General features: G+C 40.3%; 1 protein-coding gene across 1 annotated transcript in view; it reads left to right on the top strand.

Moving 5' to 3' along the window:
* Positions 1–20,581, top strand: part of TTC6 (tetratricopeptide repeat domain 6) — a 263,011-nt gene that overhangs the window by 115,226 nt on the left and 127,204 nt on the right. Inside the window, exons 5-6 of the mRNA XM_036338786.1 lie at positions 3,406–3,533; positions 7,849–8,043. Coding sequence (XP_036194679.1) covers positions 3,406–3,533; positions 7,849–8,043 — 323 coding nt within the window. The remainder of the gene's footprint in view (positions 1–3,405; positions 3,534–7,848; positions 8,044–20,581) is intronic.

Raw genomic sequence — 20,581 nt, 5'->3', positions numbered from 1 at the left:
TTCAATCCCCGGTCAGGGCACATACAAGAAGCAACCAATGAAAGCATATATAGGAGGAACAGTGGGCCAATGTTTTCCTCTTTTTCCCCCTATCTCCTTTTTAAAAAATCAATAAAAAATGTTTTATTTTTTAAAAAAGAGATGTGGGATGCCCCAAGACCTCCCAAATTCTCATAAAACAATTATGAATGATCTATTGCATTCAGTTTTAAAAATGTACACAAGGTGAAAGAAGAAATACATATCCATAGATAGACATAAAAGTGGCATGTTGCTATAACAATTATATTAAAAAGGCTAAGATCCAGAATGGGTTGAGGCCTGTGAATAATGCTAAAAATAAAAAAGTATTTTTTTTTCATGTTAGTTTTGGAGCAAAGAGAGAAATGTTTCGATGAATAATGTGATGACAACATATGACAGAGCTGCCTTAATTTATTTTTGGAAAAAGGGTGAGGTTTTAAATAAATAGAAAATATGACAGAGAAAAGGAAGCTGATAAACTTGCACTTTACTTCTCTTAAATCTGACAAGGTGAATGATCTTTAGTTTAGAAAGAAGAGAAAAAGAATTGATAAAAGAAACTTGAAGCCCAAGATTGGTAAAAGATTTTAAGAGTTAGCTTAGATGTCTGAGCCCGTTGGCTTAGGCAGATAGGTTTAAGCCTGCTGGGCCTCTGTCAGCAGCAGCTGTGAGGAGCTGCTACAGTGGGAGAGGGAGGTGCTAGATGCCTGGAGACTGACAATGGCAAATCTGAGTTTTATTTTTCTAAGGGTAATGGTTATGGCTTCTGTGATGTATGATTTATCTTAGACAAAATTCTGGAATGATTTAATGAGTCATTAAAAGGTTGGGAACAAGCCCAGCGGGTGGCTGAGTTGGTCGAGCATTGTCCCATACACCAAAAGACTGTGGGTTTGATTCCCAGTCAGGGCACGTACCTAGGTGGTAGGTTTGATTCCTGGTCGGGGTATGTACTGGTGGCAACCAACTGGTATTTCTCTCTTACATCGGTGTTCCTCTCTCTCCCTTCTTTTCTCTCTAAAAGAAAAACCAAACCAAACCAAACCAAACAAAAAAACACCGATTGGGAACGGGCAGGTAAACACAGTCAGAGCCTATAGGCTTACAAGAGATTGGAAATGTAATATCAAGCCAATGACAAATACAGTTGCACATCTGAGGAAAAAAACACACAAAAAGATTGTGTTTGACCCCTTTTAAGAGGAAGCAACAATCACTTGGAACCAGCAGAGTTTCCCTGCGGGACACACCATGGAAAATCAACCTTATTTCTTTTCCTAGAATACTAGACTGAACATCAGTAAAGTGTTAGATTTGAAGTTCAGGACAAGAGTATCATGGTAAAGAGCCTGGTATACAAGAAAACACAACACACATTAGTTGTTGTTATAATCCTTTGGACTTCAGCCATCCACTTATGAAAGTCTCCCAATGACAGATTGTAAACAAGACTGCAGTCAGGAGAACTGCTAGATGGATTTGTAATTAGTTATGCAAAGGATGCAGAATTCAATATGAAAGTCCCTGTGGACTGCTATATGGCTGTGTCCAAGCCATTGTATATCCTAATAATTTTGATGAGAAAATGTAAGATTTACTGATTGGATTTGTAGGTAACATTCAAAATGTGACTGGTAAGATTTGGTTAGATCTCAGGTGAAATTTTTTAAAAAAATATATATTTTATTGATTTTTTACAGAGAGGAAGGGAGAGGGATAGAGAGCCAGAAACATTGATGAGAGAGAAACATCAATCAGCTGCCTCCTGCACGCCCCCCACTGGGTATGTGCCCGCAAGCAAGGTACATGCCCTTGACTGGAATCGAACCCGGGACCCTTGAGTCTGCAGGCTGACGCTCTATCCACTGAGCCAAACTGGTCCTGGCTGAAATTTAATTGGGATAAATGTGCATAATGATTCTGTCCTTGGGGCCACAAACTAAATGCATAGGTATGGGATGATGTGATTTAGAGTAAATGTGAAAAAGACTTCAGGGTTTTAGACTATAATTTAGTGATAGGAAAGCAAATGCAATCATAGTTTGCATTGATTGACAAATACCATAAAAGAGGATCATCTTTTTTGTTGTTGAACTGATCACATCACACCTTAAATACTGTGTTCAGATATCGGTATTCAATCCCAGGAGAAATACTGACAAATTGGAGACTGGAAGAAAACATTCAAAATGTTAAAGCACAGTACTTCCAAACCATGTCATGTAAGGTAGAGCTGAAGGGCCTCGGGGGTGTTTACTGGGGTAGCGTGGGAGGGGAGGTGCAGGTCTAGGGGAGTCAACTGTATTCAAATATTTGACTCTCAAATGGAAGAGAGCCAGATTGTGAGGTTTGAACTGAGACTAGTGGATGAAAGTTGTTAGGCTCTATAATAAATAAACAAAAATTTTAACAACCAGAGGAGTTTCAAAGACTTCCAAATCCTCTGCTCCTGATCAGGTTCAAGCCAGAATGAATAACCATTTGGTGGAGAAACTAAGGAAATTTAAACATTAACTGGGTGGCGAGATGGGATGATCTGTACTCTGAGCTTTCCTTATTTGTCATCACTTTCTTACTCAAGAAATTGCAATAGCTCCCTCCTTACTATTGCACTGAACCCAAACCGGCTACCTAATTTATAACCCCTCTTTTCTGGCCTCCTCTCTTTTCAATCATATCTCTGCTTTCTCCAAGGAAAGCCAGCCTGCTTTCTTTCTCAAATCTAGTCTCAAAAAAAAGTCAGAGTAACCCATGGAGAAAAATGTTTTTAGATCAACTATTACCATGAATTCTGCAAGTTTTCTGGGAAATCTAGGAAAACAGTGCTCCTAATACCTATTATGATTAAAAGGCAATTATTTCAGAGACAGACGTGCGTTTGATTTTTTTCCAGGCAGTAGAAGAGAGTACAACTGTAAGGAAGTAAAAATTAATAAACATTGCTTAAAATAGGTATAAGAAAGCATTAAAGTTCATTTTGGCTTGTACTTGCAACCACCAGTCATGCCAAACTTTAAGAGGCTAAGGGTAAGAAAAAAAAAAGAGAGAGAGAGAGACTAAGGGTAAGTCCCATTAAAAAATAACAATCAAGAAGAGTAGATCTATGGAGGAGAAAAAAATCTTGTATTACTTCTTTACTAGTTTTAAGGCAAAAAATATTATAAATAAATATGGTACTAATATCTTTATTGTTAGGAGGTTAGTAAAATTTTAGAAAGAGATTTAGAGGAATATATCAACTCACTTTTAGAACTTATATTTTTAAATAAAATATACATACAAATTAGGAGTTTAAATATGAGATGGACCATTAAATATGAGCGAAAGATCTAATTTCATGTGGCGACTTTTTTTAACAGCACACTTTTATATTTTTCAAAGGTGATAGCATCAGAATTATTGCAAATCAGAGGAAAAGAAGCTAAACGATCACAAAAAACTCAACCAAGAATTCCACGACCAAGGAAGTGTGGAAAACCCCAGCAGGATCAAAAAGTATTAAAAACAAAGTAACTTCAGTTTATAAATTTTACTTTCTGAAGAGAGTTATTTAGTAGCATTGATACCTGAAAATGGATTTTTAAAGGAAATTGAATGTTTTAGAAGTTTATACATGAGATTTAAGTTAGACCTTCTCACAGAACAGTTGGTGGCAGTTAGGACACGTATGCTGTACTCCACGCTTCTCTTTCTATTTTTGATCAAGGCATTTGGTTTAATGACATAACAATGCTAGAATAAAAATAGATGTTTGTGAGGCTAAAGAAAATTAAATGTTAACATGTTAGATTTTATTTCTTTCAATCATTGTAATGCCTAATTTAGATGAATTGCTTATTATGTTGGTTAATTTTATTTTTATAAAATAAAAGACAACCAACTCTGAGTTACCATTGGCCAGTAGAACTGGTTATTTAGATGACTTTTTAATTCATTCCTCCTCCCCGCCCCCCTGCCACTACACTTTAAATGGAACTTCTTTTTATACCAGGATGTAGCTACAATTTTGAATAATAGTGTACAATTTAGATTTATGGTTTTATGTTTTGCCATTCACTTTGTTGAAAAGATTTTCTCCTTATTTCACCACTGGATTTTTATGGGTTGGTTTATTCTAGACTCTTCTTCATTTAACTATTTATGGGGGCTTAAAGAAGCTTTAATTATTAGCTTTTGTTGTTGCTTAGGGCACTGAAAGGTGTGCTGGTCATGGAAGACAACTGTTTTATGGCCAGCCTAAACTCTGTAAATGGATATTACTCACTATTTAGTAGCTGGAAATGGACTCATGGGAAAAGAATTCCAGAGTTTATGAAAGAGTCAAATTGGCATTTAAGTGACCCTGTACATGCCATTGCTTATCTGCGTTGCTTTAAGCTCATTTAGTTAGCAAGATTATGTATTAAAACAAATAGTGACAGAGGACAACAGGTATTTTACCTTCAATAAATAGTTACTGTCAGATTATCAATGAAGCAGAAACTTCTTGATTTCCCCCCTAAAAAACCTTGCATCTAGTGCATTAGGCAAAGTAGCATGGCCACACACAGAGTCAGAGCCTTTTCTTTTTTTATGTCTTAGTGTTTCAAAGAATGACAAATCGTCCTGTTTAAGGAGAGTATGCTATAAAAACACACAGCCTTTCTTGAGCATGCCAAAAATATTTGTAGATCTTTTTGATATGTATAGTGCTGAGTTAATTCATTAAAATGGAAATTAGAAATCTCCATAGAAAAATAAGAATGAGATGCAGAGGAATAAAAATCTGATATTAAAAATTGTATAATAAAAGAATTTTGGAAACTATATTTCTGAAGATCTTTTATTCCTTGCTTCTATTTTCTTAAACATTTTTTTTTTTTACCTGACTCACCTGTGAATAGACCCCAAATTAAATTGTCTTCTTGGGAATTGAGCCCTCTTTTGAAAATATAGCATTATTTAGCTCGATAACCAAGGGATATTCACTTACAGACCTATGTAATTAGAGTATGATGGGAACATAGGAATTCAGATTGGTGGTGTTGCTTTTTTAAGAAAAAAAAATAAAGTAATGTAATCTCTAGTACATTCCACTAGCTGGGACCTGCCCCAGACAGAATGATAATGTAGATGAGCTTGACATCAGAGCTTACCTTTTTGTCCCTTTTTTTTTCTTCTTCAGTTCTTAGGATCCCTATTTCCTGGACACCCATTTTCACTCTTCCAGTTAGGTCTCTTTGTCTGAGGCATTTCCAAATATTTTAGATTTACCTCTTTTTATCCTCCTCCACTCGAACATGTACACATTTCATGTTCTGTGCTTTTTGGTGCCTGTGCTGTTTTAGAAGTGACACAAAACCATTCTTTATTAGTGATTCAGTAATGCCTAGCAATGGGTTAGGTGCTGTGCAGTGAAAGTGACTAGAGCAATGCAAATAAAACAAGCACTGTCATCAATTGTTACAAAGGCAAAAGTTAGGGATTTTTAAAATATATATTTTTATTGAAGGGAAAGGAGAGGGAGAGATAGAAACATCAATAATGAGAATCATTGATTGACTGCCTCCTGCACATACCGGGGATCGAGCCCATAATCCAGGTATGTGCCTTTGACCAGAATTGAACCCAGGACCCTTTAGTCCTCAGACTGACGCTCTATCCACTGAGCCAAACCAGCTAGGGCAAAAGTTAGGGATTTTTATTTTCATTTTGCAAAAGATATTTAGAGCAATCAATGATACAGCTTGCAAATGTTACAGCTGAGATTCTGATGTGGGCCTGACAATTCCAAACACTATATTCTTTATATTACAGTATGCTGCTATCTAGACATGTACAGCAATTGGTGGGCAGACCTGCATTAACCTATTAGATAAATGGTCAGAATGGGTAGCAAAAGAATAGGACAGTGTATGAAAAGAGATATTTGTGAAAAAGGAAAATAATTAAAGTTTGCAGAGAAGTTTGTCTTGGAGGTATTGTTTGAAGGATGCTTAGATATGGACAAAAGGACAGGCAGCATTCTATTCATAACTGAAGGAACGGACAGGCCTTGCTGGTCCTGTGAATTGTCCTGGAATCTAATAATAATAGCAAACATCTGCCATGTGAGAGACACTCTTTTAAATGCATTCCTTCCTTTCTTTCTTAAAGTAATTTGTCCAGGATGTGCTAAAGTTGTTACTCCCAATTTACTGATATAAAAATTGTCTAGTTTATGACCATGTGATAATTTAAGACGGGATTTGAGCAGGGGCAGTTTGACTTCACTATACTCTGCACTTTTAACCACTAGGTTAGAGGTGGGGCCAGATCCTAGGAGCCCTGAAACTCAGAGAAAGGAAGTTAGGTGAATGCAGCAAGTAACGAAGAACCTTCATACTAGGTGAAAGTATTTAAAGGTCAATGTGATAGGATTTTGCAGGCGATACTGGAGAGGAGAAAAGACAGAGGGTGCAGTGATCAGTCCGACTGGCGTTAGCCTGTTGCTAATGCAGACTGAGGTGATGAGGACCTTGACTGTTGGAAGTGAGGAGAGAAAGGAGCATGGCTGAGCAACCTGTGCAGGGGAAGCTCAGTTTTTCATTGGCTAGGCAAGCTCAGTTTTTCATTGGCTCGGCCAGCGAAGGAAAGGCAGTGCTTTGTATATCGAAGGTGAGGAATCTGAGTGCGACAGTGATACTGAAATGAGATTTGGGAGCTCTTAGTACAGAGGAACGAGCTGAGACACTGAAGCTGATATTTTTCAATGTAGAAAGAAAAATTCAACCTTGGAAGCCATACCCAGTTTAGAAGACGGAGAAAGAAAAGCCAGTGACTAAGTCAAATTGTGATGAATCTGATAGGCAGACAGAGCTGAGGCAGAGCAGGCTTTAACAAGCTCATGGAGGAAGAGCAGTTGCAAGAAAGGTCATCAGTATATCAGCTGTAGCTTCATAGAGAACACTATCGAAATATCTAAAGTTTATTTGATTTGAGAACAAGGTTGCCGTTTGGTTACTGTAAGAGTATGACGTCAGTAGGGAGGCGGGGGCGGAGCAGTGCTGGATAAGGGCCACTTCCACCTCGGGGTCACGAAGAGGCAGTAATAGGAAAATATTATGGCTTATAGTCAGCAGCGTTGTGTTTAGACCCTAGTAGCTGCTCGCTAATTTTGTGACTTACCCAAAATAAGCCTGCTGCGATGTAAGGATAATAATGCCACCCATACAGGCTCGTTGCTGAGAGACTGTAAATCACTTAGCATGGAGTCTGGCATGCAGTAGGTGCTCAGAAAGCATTTGTCCATAGGATGGCAAGTGATGGTGGGGATTAAGAAAGCATTCTTCATGCCCTCTTCCCTATTTTGGAAAGGCAAGTTTTAGCATAGTGGGAAGGGAGGTATCACATTAACTTAGACCAGGGGTTCCACTGATGTTAGTTAGTGGGCCATGTTCTATATTTTCTACCTCTTCATGGACATTAGCCGTTGAGCAGAGTTGCAAAGGAGTAATGCATGATGGCTGGATATGGTGTCACAAACTGAGTTAGAGAATTCAAGAGAGAAGAGGTTTGGGGTGGGATGAAAATAAGTTTGCTTTTAAATCTGTTGATTCTATGGTAACTATAAGACACACAGGTTGATATTTTAGCAGGCAGTTGGATATATGGCTTTGCAGATCTGGCCAATGGCCTGAGATTGTGATGTTAAATTTGTTAGAAATCACTATTATCATTTTAAATCTCATCTCCTACATTTAGGCATCCTTTTCAGACCCCGCACTAATCTGTCAGTGTAAATGTATTTTATACAAAAAGAACACACAATGAAAAAAGAAGCCCACTTTCTTTTCTTTGTTGCAGAATTCCACAAGACCACTCCACTCCTACCCTTCATGACCTGTGCACCACTGTCCCAGACCAGGTGCTGCCCATTGACTTGCACCTGGCTTCTCGAGTGTATCATACAGCCAGCAAGGAAGGCCACAATACTATACTTGAAGTATTTGGAAATTCCTTCTTCGATGATCACGCTACAGTTAACGAGCAAAGAGATCGGTAAGAGTTCCATTGGTAATTTTGCTTTAAATGATTCAAATTGGCACAGAAATTCTGCCTTTTGAGGCTTAGATTTGAAGACTTGATTTTGTTCTTGGACACTAGAGAGGAACAGTTTTTGTCTTTCCCTTCCCTTTCTATTGAATTTATTGCAATGACACTGGTTAACAAAATTATACAGGTTTCAGGTGCACAATTCCACAACACATCGTCTGTATGCTGTATTGTGTGTTCATCTCCTCAAGTCAAGACTCCTTGCATCACCATTTACCCCTCTATGCCCTCCTCTACCTCCCCTCCCCACAACCACTGTTGCCCTTATCCATGAATTCTTTTTCTTTTTTTCTCAATTTCTCCACCTGCTCCCCTCCCCCAACAACTGCCTCTGACAGCTGTCAGCCTGCTCTCTATGAGTCTGTCTCTGTTTTGCTGAGTAATTCATTTTGTTCATTAGATTCCACATGAGAGTGAAATCATATGGTACTTGTCTTTCTCTGACTGGCTTATTTAACTTAGCATAATGCTCTCCAGGTCCCTCCATGCTGTCTCAAAGGGTAAGAGATCCTCCTTTTTTATGGCTGAGTAGTATTCCATTGTGTAAATGAACCAAAGCTATTTTACCCACTCATCTTCTCATGGACACTTGGGCTGCTACCAAATCTTGGCTACTGTAAATAATGCTGTAATAAAATGGGGGTGCATACATTCTTTGAAATTAGTGTTTTGGGTTTCTTCGGATAAATTCCCAGAAGTGGAATCGCTGGGTAATAAGACAGTCCCATTTTTAATTTTTTTGAAGAAACTCCACACTCTTTTCTACAGTGGCTGTACCACCCTGCATTCCCAACAGTGCACAAGGGTTTCCTTTTTTTCTGCATCTTGGCCAGCACTTAATTGTTTATTGATTAATGATGATGGCCATTCTGACAGATGTGAAGTGATATCTGATTGTGGTTTTAATTTGCATTTCTCTAATGATTAGTGACATTGAGCATCTTTTCATGTGTCTATTGGTCATCTGTATGTCCTCTTTGAAGAAGTGTCTATTCTTCCTTTGCCCATTTTAAAATTAGATTGTTTTGGGGGTGTTGAGTTTTACAAGTTCTTTATAAATCTTGGATATTAACCCCTTACCAGATGCATTGTTGGTGAATATGTTCTCTCATTCAGTGGATTGTCTTTTCATTTTATTGATGGGTTCCTTTGCTGTGCAAAAGCTTTTTAACTTGATATAGTCCTGTTTTTGTTTTGTTTTGTTTCCCTTGCCTGAGGAGATACATCAGAAAAAATATTGCTATGAGAAATGTGCAAGATTTACTGCCTGTGTTTTCTTCTAGGAATTTTATGGTTTGAGTCTAGCATTTAAGTCTTTAATCCATTTGAGTTTATTCTTGTGTTTGGTGTAAGAAGGTAGTCTAGTGTCATTTTTTTTGCACATATCTGTATAATTGTCCCAACACCATCTATTAAGTAGACTATCTTTATCCCATTGTATGTTTTTTGCCTGCTTCATCAAATATTGACTGTAAAGGCAGGGGTTTATTTCTGGGCTCTCTTGTCTGTTCCTTTGATCTATATGTCTGTTTTTATGCCAGGACCATGCTGTTTTGATTTCTACTGCCTTGTAGTACAGTTTGATATCAGGTAGCATGATTCCTTTAATTTTGTTCTCCTTAAGATTGCTGTTGCTACTCAGGGTCCATATCAAATTTTGGAATATTTGTTCTAATTCTGACTTTTTCAATTTTTTTCCTGTACCTACACAGACTAGGTATCTTCAGTTCCTGCCACTAGCATGAACTGTGCCCTATCATAAGGTAACTTGAGTGGTTTTTGGTTCCCAAAGAATGTCATATACATTTTCTCATTTGTTCTTCATAACAACTTTGGAGTGTGGATGTTAAAATTAAGGCTCATAAAAAATCAAGTAACTTTGTCAGGTTTGTACAACTAAGAAAATCACAGCTATGGGACTTGGTCTTAGATTTCACTGTCATTGGGCATACTTGGGTCCAGGGATCATGTACAAAAGTCATTGCCTCTGGAGTTTCTTCCATTTCTCCTTGTGTCATATTTTCTTTTGATTCTGAGTATTCTTTTGTGAAGAGTACAAAAGATAGGAGAAAAGAGAAGCAGCCAACATTTACTTAGCAGTAATTATACTTTTACTACTGTGTTTTGTGTTTTATATCTCTCCTATTTAAATTCCTCACTTCCGTAAGGAGCCTTTCTAGACTTTCTTTCCCCTAATTGGCCTATTACATTTTAATACCCCAAATATACTGTACATCTGTGTATGGTCCTATATAGCTGTGTTATATACATAAAAAGAGTAAGCTTATATCAGCCCCCTCACAAGGCACCAATTTTTACCCCTTAGGAGCAATATCACCTGCCCATTTCGAATGCATGCTCTGAAGTCCTTTCAAAAGATATGCTAGGAATCCTGAAAAACTGTTCGTCTACATGTTTTCAAAATATTAAAAAAATATTAAGTTTAAATAGAAATGTTTTTAGTATTATATTTTAGCTATTTTAGGTCTATAGAATAATATTTTAAAAGATCATTTTTAATTACAAACTGGCATACCTCGATGTGGGATTGGGGGGATAAGAAGAGATAAACCAAATAACTTAAATACTTACTAGTGGCCCAGTGCATGAAATTCATGCACATTAAAAGGGGATTAATTACAGGAAATATTTTAATATTGCTATTTGCCCTTTCTCTATAATAGATGAAAGAAAATTAGTAAAATGTATATGAAAATCTTCCTCCTGTCAGAGTCTGGGGCGCACTGAGGGACACAGAGTCAAGTCCCCACCCACTTGCGGTGCCTCAAAATCACACGAGACCCAGACCCAGCCGGCCCCACCTCCACTGGGCGAGATCCAGACCCAGTTGGCCCCATCCTTGTCAAGCCCTGCCGGACAGGGGGTGCAGCCTCAGGTACACTGGCCCAGTGCCAGGTGACGACCATAGCCTCAGGTCCCACAGCACACACCGGGCAGGGGGCGCAACCTCAGGTCCACCAGTGCACCCTCAGGTCCCCCGGCCTTGCACCGGAGTGGGGGGCACGGCCTGAGATCCCTCAGCCCGGTGCCAAGGTGGGCGGCGTGGCCTGAGATGCCCCGTCAAGCCCCACCAGGTGGAGAGCACAACCTGAGATCCCCCAGCCTGGCACCAGGGTAGGGGGCACAGCCTGAGGTCCCCCTGCCCAGGCCGTCAAACCCTGTCGGGAAGAGGGCGCAGTCTGAGATCCCCCTTCAAGCCCCACCAGACAGGGGGCACAACCTCAGGTTTCCCATCAAGCCCTGTGAGACCCCAGTGCCAGGATGGGGGGCATGGCCTGGGGTCTCACAGTCTGGGTTGGGGGGAGCAGCCTGATGTCCCCTGGCCCAGCACCGGGGTGGGGGACGCACCTGGAGGTCCCCTGTCAAGCCCCGCTGGGCGGGGTGTGTGGCCTAAGGTCCCCTGTCAAGCCCTGCTGGGTGGGGGCCACAGCCTGAGGTCCCCCAGCCTGGCACCAGGTCAGGGGCATGGTCTGAGGTCCTCTGTTAAACGTCTACTGTGGGTACAGCCATCTTGTGTTATGGAAACCCTGTCTCCTCTGTGGGTGCCACCATCTTTGTGATGGCATGATGGTCAATTTGCATATTCCTTCTAATAAAGATAGGATATGCATAGTCCATGGACACAGGCAATAGGGTAGTGAAGACCTGGGGCAGGGATAGGGGCTGGGAGGAAGGGGGAATAAGGGTGTGGAGGGAATGGCAGATAGCTGTAATACTATCAACAGTCCTATATAATAATAGACAAACATGGTAATTAACTGTAGCTCCGACACGCTTCCCATTGGCTAATCAGGGTGATATCCAAGTTAACTGCCAACCAAGATGGCGGCCGGCAGCCAGGCAGCTGAAGCAAACAGGAGGCTTGCTTGCTCTAGTGATGGAGGAAGCCAAGGTTCCCCGCCTGCTGCTGCCAGCCTCTGAGCTTGCAGTCTAAGAAACATTGTTGCAATTATAGAAGTTAAACAAAACCCAGAAACCTGCTTTCGGCCAGCCGGGCTTCAGCCAGCAGGATCGCAACAGTGTTTCAATTATAGAACCCAAACAAACCCAGATCCCTGCTTTCAGCAGCCGAGGTCTCAGAGCTGCAGCCGGGCCTCAGAGCTAAAGCCGGCTCCCAGCTCCAGTGACAGCCATAGAAGGTAAATAAATCCCAGAATAAAAAAAAAGAAAAAAAGGAGAAGTTGGGAGCTTCAGTCGCCCGCCAGCCTGAAAACAGCCCTCAACCCCTCACCCAGACTGGCCAGGGACCCCAGTGGGGACCCCCACCCTGAAGGGGGTGTGACCAGCTGCAAACAGCCATCATCCCCTCATCCAGGCTGGCCAAGCACCCCAGTGGGGACCCCCACCCTGAAGCAACAAGATGGCAGCTAATTTGCATACTGAAGGAGGGCGGCAGCGGGCAAGGCTGTCCGCGGTCCGGGACCGGATCTGTGACCCTGCCAGGCGGGGGACAGTGCTTGAGGCTGTCCATGGTCCCGGGACCCAGATCTGTGACCCTTCCCCGCGGGGTGGCAGCTCACACAGGGGAAGATCGGCTGGGGTTGGGCAGGGCAGGACACCTGGCTTCCACCCAGCCCCAGTCACTCTGGGCAGGTGAGTAGCACAGAGAGCTTCTGGACAGGGGAGGCAGGCCGGCGGAGGGCGGCCTGTACTCCCCACATGGTGGTGGTGACAGCTGTGAGCGCTCCAAGCAGAGCCTGCAGGCTGAGCTGAAGTAGCACCTGCAGGCCATCAGCTCCCAGGAGTGGCTGCACAAGATCTGCCTCCTGGCCCAGAAGGTGCAGGATCACAGGGACAGCCACCAGACTGATGTCCTCCTGGCCGCACCTCGGGGGTTTGCGGATCTGCAAAGCCAGAGGCCTCCGGTGTGCACATCACCTCCTGGCGTGCTAACATCCCCCAGCACACTGTCACCCTCCCGCGCCTGCAACAGTTGCAAACCAAGGCGTGTACAAGTCCCCCCTGCCTCTCCACTGCACTTCCATCAACCCAGCATGCCTAACACCCCCACAGGATGTGCACACATCCCCTCTGATGTGCTCACGTCCTTTGGAAAGTGTCTGGGTGTTCTGGGTGCTGAGGGTGGGCGCCTATGAGATGACAGTGAGAGGGCGGAGTAGTGATGCCCTGTTCCCATGGAGGCCAGTGCAGCTACGAGATCACCTCTAGGGGGTTAATGCAGGTGCTGAGGCGGGAGCAGATGCAGACAGACACACCTGGTGGGTGCGGGAGGCCCTCGCTGAGGTGCCTTGGGTCAGCGTTCAAGATCAAGAATCCAGAGGTGGAGAGGAATTCTGTCCTCTCAGTGAAACTGGGATAGTCGGGGCGACTGTAGAGGAGGAATGTGCACTTTGGGTGCCAGCACCCATGAGCGAAGGCTACCCTGACTGAGCCTCGCTTGCTTGGGGCCTAGCACACTCCTGCCGGGCAGCGGGTGACAGGATGTGCTTTTCCGAATTAATGAGAGAAAACGTTGATTCTCCTGCTGCCCACGAAGGTGGAAAGTGAAGTGGGGAGACATGTGGGGAGTGAGCGAGGTTCCCTGTCTGGGGGTTACAAATCTGCTGTTGGTTTCTTTCATCGCTGACTAGAGATATATAGGGTGTCCCCCCAAAATGTATACACACTCTGAATACCTACTAATTCCAATGGTTTTAAGCATAAGAAAGAAACAACAATGGAGCTGTTATCTGTTAAAAGTGTGGGCACAAACAGGCAGTTGAACATTCCCTGAGGGGTCTCAGATTGGAGAGGGTGAAGGCCAGACTGAGGGGCCCTTTCTCCCGCACCGCCCCCACCCCAGTGCATGAATTTCGTGCACCGGGCTACTATAAAAATATATTATAAAATAATAATTACACTATCACAAAATTATTAGTAACTTATCTAGTTTTTTCATGGAATATACTGAGCCCATTTCCTCAAACTTGATTTTAGTAAAAATTGTAACACTTTGCTTCTTTTTTTCATGGTCTAAAATTATCTAGTTTCCCTCTTTAATAATCAGATTCAATTTGAATCCCATGTTTGTTTGCTATTTAGGCAAAAAGATATATTTTTAGGATTTGTTATTTATAAACTTATGCATCTAAATATTTTAGTTTTAATTAATTAAGTCAATATTTGCTATATCAAAAGAATCATATGTGAAGAATTTTGGAAATTTCAAAACTGCTGCTATATCTCCTGGAATTGGCCTTGTGTAGAGGTGTCCTATAGAGCCCACTGGCTCAGCCTTCCTAGTCACCTGAGCTTGGCATTCTAGGGATGCCCTAGTATGGTCTGTGTGCATAGTCTTGTTGCAGATGAACCTTGATTGCTGTTGGCGTTACAGGAGTTATTAACCTCCAGGCCAATTGGGTGTGAGGACCAGTTGCAAATACAGTGGGAGAGCTGCTGTGCAGGAGACACCTCTATGGAGCAAGATTTGCTTCAGTGGGGCTTTGGTGCTCCCTGAATCCAACCTTTGAGTGTGTTGCTCATGGATGTGTAGAGTTGTATGTAATCTGGCATGGTCTGTAGCTGTCCTCTGGGTGCCCTGGCTCTGGGGCCTCCCAGGAGGTGCAGAGCCAGCCATTGTCTATGCCCTCCTTGGGGCCACCTAGCAAGTGCTATAGAGCGATCTGCAGATGGCTGCTACCTGTGTTGGGCTAAGAGGTGCCCAGAAAAGGCCAAGCTGTGAACCTTGGCAAGCTGCTGCCAGTGCTGGGCCTAGGGCCACTTGTTGAGAGGTAGGATACACACTGAGTCCAGCTGCTGCATGTTTGAGAGATTTTAGGAAAGTCTGAAGCCTGAGCCAGAACAGGCCATTCATTTGGAAACAACATTGCAAACAGCTTGGGAGGGGTTGCAAATTTGGTGGGACAGGATCTCAGGGAATCACCAGGGCATGGTGAACGATGTGGGTCTGGTTGATGGAGACTCATATAGTACCTGCCAGTCAGCTCTGTCAGGAGAAGGTCCCAGCACTTTTGTCTGGGAAAAGGCTGCCCTCAAGTTCTTTCCTTGATGCCAGACAATGTAGTTCCTCCTCGAATGTCCCTGGATCCCTGGATCCTTTCAAGCTGCTGCCCCACTGCTGAAGCTCAGAGGGAGTGAGTCTGAGTAAGCCCATGTACCAGCCCTTTAGGAGGACCTGCCTGGGACTCCAACAGCCTCCCTGTCACTCAGCCATAATCCCCACTGGTTTTTACAGCCCAAAGTTACAGGGACTTCTCTTCCCGGCACTGGAACCCTGGGCTGGGGGCCCAGGGTGTGACTGCAGGAAGCTTCCTCAGCAAGAGACTCCTCCCAGTTAAGAACACACCACACGTGGGTATCAGACCAGCCCAATCCGTGCCTCCACCCCTCCTACCAGTCTCAGTGTGCTTTCTCGTTTACCTCTCTAGTTGTAGAACTTCCATTCAGCCAGCTTTCAGGTGGTTCTGAATGATGGTGGTTCTGTATTTTAGTTGTAATTTTGATGTGGTTGTGGGAAGATGTGAGTACCAGGTTTACCTATGTTGCCATCTTGGTTCCTCTGGAATGTCTCTTAAAAGCCTAAAACTGAGTGTAGAAAATAAACATAATCTAGTAGTCGTGATACTACTATTTTGATTCATTTCCATTAGCAATCTACAAGCAAAAGATATATTACAGTTTCTATTAGTCATGCAAAGTGTTAAAAATACGGATTTCTTTCTAATTCTAATTTTTTTTTCAAATATATCTCACTCTCTTTTTTCAAGAAAGTCAATAAATATTGTAATGGATGATGATAATTTAATTCTGGCAATTTGTTCCTAGGTACCAGATAAGTTCATTTAAGTACCAAATATTTAATTCTCTGCCCTCCATCTCTTGAGGATTACCTTGCTAAACATAGCTTAACCTTTTCAAAATATATCTGTCTGATAAGCCTGCAAATTCAGAGAAATGTATACTTTTTTCTGCACTAATAAGTGTTCTCAAGTAAGGTAATTGTAAACAGGAAATGAATGCCCTTTCACTTGTGTTAATTTCAACTAACTTTTTGTGTTTTCTGTGCAATAAACTGTTAACTACAAAGCATAATAATACCTGTGTTGTATAGTTTTAATACTTTTCCTAATTCTGTATATAGTTATTGTTATTTGTGACAGACATCAAGGAATACTTTAATAGTATAGCATGGGTACATAGTTAAGTTTATTTAAAGTAGCAATGTATTGTTCAAGCAGGTTTATTTTGCTAAAAAAACAATTTTGATGAGAATTCTAAAAATGTCCTATATTCATATTTTTGCTTTTAAAATGTCTGTATTATAAAGAGAACTTTATATAAATTTAATTAGAATCCTTAGCATGGAATTTTAGATTTTGATATCTAAAATAAGGGAAATTACTAATGGCATTTAAACAACTAGATTAATGTTAAACACTTGGTGCACAGCCTTCTGAGCATCTCTTGTATGTGCATATGCTTAAACTATGTATGCTATTTTATAGAAGGATCTTTTTTACTCAATGTTATATGTGAACATTTAAATTATTTCATATCATTCATTAACTTAACCAAGCAGCAATGTAAGAAAATACCTAGGTGTGGAGTTATTTATTAAACTTTTGTTTTCAAAATTTTGATACATACTCTACCAACTTACACCTACCAACAATTATGACACTGTTCATTTCCTCTCACCCTGTCAAACTACTAATTGTCCATCTTCTATATATTTTTTCTAATCCAATGAGGAAAATTATCTTTATTTTTTTTTATTAATTTTCAGTAAGGGTGAACACATTTTTAGGTGTCTCTTGGCTATTATTTTCCTTTTGAGAATTACCAGTTTATTCTGTTAAGTTGTCATTCATCTTTTTCTTGTGGATAAGTGATGTTTTTATATTAAAGATTTAATTATTTGTCATACATTGTAGTCTTCTTTTTACTTTGATGTTCGGTTTTCAGTATAGTTTTGGTGTTTTATGCTATATGGAAGTTTTAATTTTTATATACTAAAAATTAGCAATTTTTTAATGTATTCTAGTCTTGGTGCCATTCATAGAAAAAGCATTTTAATGCTTAAATTTAAATGCATACTCCCATATTCTCATCAACTAATTTTATAGCTTTCTTTAAAAAAATTAAATTTCTAATCTATTATTAATTTGATAAGAAGAATAAGTATTATTTTTTTCTCAAACGACTAGCCAATTGCATAATATCATTTATTCAATAAATCCACTTTTACTAACTAGCTAGAAATGCCAGTTTTGCATACATTTAATTTCAATGCATTATTGAGTCTATTTATGTATGGATTTTTGTTCTATTTACTGACTTGTCTATGTAAAAGTGCTTGTGTAAGTTGTTGGTCTACCATTAATAAAGAGAGAGTTAACAAAAATGCTACCCTATAAAAATTTGCTGACTTTCTCAAATCAAGTACCCCCTATAGTCAGCAGACCTAATCCTCAACTTGACTTCAAATTATAAGGGAAATTCCTAGTCACATTTAAAAAAATGTGGACTGACTTTTAGTTCTATACATTAAAACAACAGCAACTTCAACAATATTGGGAAACGAAAATTTAAATGTCATAATTCAATGTTTAATATCATTTATGACTTTGTTAAAAAATAATAATAAAAATACAATATTTTAGCAAATATGCAAGAAAATGAAAAGAAGAAAAACAATTACTCAAAAGCATCCAGAGATAATATTGCTTATATTCTTAAATATAATTCTAGATTTGATTTTCTGTATGCAAATACATCATATTTATTTGGAATAATGATACATACATAGTGTTTTGCAACATGATTTTTAAAACTTATTATGTTATAAATATCATTCCATGTCAAGAACTAAAGATCTGAGTAGTCACTTAAAGTGATCAGCAAAAATTTTTTGTTTACCTACTACGTGGCAGGCATAGAATTAGACACTAGGGAAGCATCTACAAACAAGAGAAACAATCTCCGCAATTTTATGTGGAAGAAAATTCAAGGAACTGTTAATTTTGGTCCCGTTTTCATTGTAGATTGTACACTAAATTCATAAAAAATGAAATGTGCTTTGTCTTACTTTTTGCTTTATTTATATGTTCACCACTCCTTTCATTTTTAACTTTCTTATTCGTGTCTTTTATAGATTGCATAGACTTGAATATTTTAAAAGTCAATCAGATTTTTAAAAGAATATCTTTATTGTTATGAGTTTTACAGATGTGCCCCCTCTTTACCCCTCATTGCCCTCCTCTACCAAGCCTTCGAAATCCTATTGTCTGTGTCCATGGGCAATGCATATATGCATATTCTTTACTTAATTTCTTCCTGGCCCCTTGCCCCCTTCCCTCTAAAATTCATCAGTCTGTCCCATGTTTCCATGACTCTGGTGCTATAGTATTCATCAGTTTATTTTGTTCATTAGATTCCTTATTTGTTTATTTTTATTTTTAGATTAAATTGTTGATAGATATGTATTTGTTGCCATTTTAGGTTCACATTTTTAATCTTTTATTTTCTTCTCCTTAAAGAAGACCCTTTAATATTTCTTGTATGCTAGTTTGATTGTGACAAACTTTAGCTTTCTCTTATTCATGAAGCTCTTTAATCAGACCTTCAATTCTAGATGACAGCTTTGCTGAGTAATCTTGGTTGTAGTTCCTTGCTGTTCATTACTTTGAATGTCTTGCCATTCCCTACTGGCCTCCAAAATTTCTGTTGAGAAATCAACTGACAGTTGTGTGGGTGCTCCCTTGTAGGTAACTAACTGCTTTTCTCTTGCTGCTTTTAAGATTCTTTGTCTTTAAATTCCTGGAAGGCCCCAGAGCCAGTGTACCCAGTAGATAGCTTTAGACCATGACAGATTACAACTCTACCGCATCAACAAGTGACATACTCAAGGAGTGGACTGGGTGAGCACCAAAGCCCCACTGAATCAAGTCCTACTCCAAAGGGATGTGTTCTGCACAGCAGTTTTTCCACTATAGTTGCAGCTGATCCTCAGAACCAGTTGGCCAGGGGGTCAGTTCCTTCCAACAACCAAGGCTCAACTACAGGACTCTGCACACGCCCACACAGTGGCATACTTAGAGTGTACAGCTCAGGTGACGAGGTAGCCTAAGCCACTGGGCCCTACAAGACATCTACTACACGAGGCCACTCTACCAATTCTAGGAGACACAGCAGCTCTACCTAATACATGGAAACAAACACAGGGAAGCAGCCAAAATGCAGAGACAAAAAAACATGTTACAAATGAACGAACAGAAGAAATCTCCAGAAAAAAGAACTAAATGAAGTGGAAGCAAGCAGAAATTTTTAAAAATAACAGATTGGATCACTCCATGTTAATTTGTTGTCAAATCAGATATATTTGGTATTATTTTTGCCATCTTATTTTGCATTCTCTTTCTCTATTTAGCTTCTTTGCTATTTCCTATAATCTATCATGTTTGTCAACATTTGTCTAGGTGGGTTTTTTGTTGTTGTTGTTTGTATCATTATCTCTACTTCGTAATAGTTGACAAATTAAATATATAAAGTATGCTTCCAGTTGAAAGATTTTTATCTGAACCCTACAAATAGGGTAGAACCTTATGAATAGGAAAAAAGAAAAGTATCTATTGGAAAATGCATTGAGGTACATTTATCATGTAATTTAGTTTTAACAACAACTCTATGTAGTAGGTAAATCATTCTATTTCCCAAATATGAAGAATATGTGGTTCAGAGGTGAGCTTAAGTGTCTAGTACACATATAGAGAGCTAGGTAAGAACTAGGATTCAGATTTCGCTGGTTCTAAATGTGGTTTCCATCATATCCCACTGTTTTGTGAACTTGTGAAGGCCCTCACATCTCTTTTTTTTTCTTTCTATGCCTCATTCTGAATATTTGTTCTCAGAACCAAATCTGGTATAGCTAGGAAGAATGTGAGAGCTCTAGTTGAGTAATATGAGAAAAGTCTATTTTACCCACCGTTGGTGTTTTGGATTTGATCCATTGTGACCAACTTTGGAAGCAGAGTTTCTGCTTACAATAGGGTGGGTGTTCTATCTTATATTGCTTGCTCTCTCTTAGAAATGGAAATCCTGTTTCTGAGTTCTAGGCCAGGACTGGGGCATTGACAACTGTGGGAGCCTTCCCTGATGTTAATTTACTTAAATACTGAAAACCTGCATAAATCCTGCCAGGTTTTGTATTCCTGTCACTGGTTGCCCCTCACTTGAACATTGTCCCATGCTAGACTTTTCTGACGCCACCCGTAGTGCACCACCTGTGATCTGTCATACTGCTGTCAGAGTATTGTGTTCTGTCTTCTGCTCTACATTTCCTTCCAGTGTGGGTACCTGGAACTGACTTTCCCCCACCAGCCCGTTTCCTGCGTTGTCCTGCCATTCCTCAATGGTCAGGTCCAATCCTATCGTGCTCCCACCATACCCCTTACTTGGTTTTGTTCCTTGCTACATAATCCAGGCAAGAACCAAGATATTATAC

The sequence above is a fragment of the Myotis myotis genome, unplaced genomic scaffold (assembly GCF_014108235.1).
Source record: "Myotis myotis isolate mMyoMyo1 unplaced genomic scaffold, mMyoMyo1.p scaffold_m19_p_1, whole genome shotgun sequence".
Classification (NCBI taxonomy): Eukaryota; Metazoa; Chordata; class Mammalia; order Chiroptera; family Vespertilionidae; genus Myotis; species Myotis myotis.
This window is presented reverse-complemented; position numbering and strand designations above follow the sequence as displayed.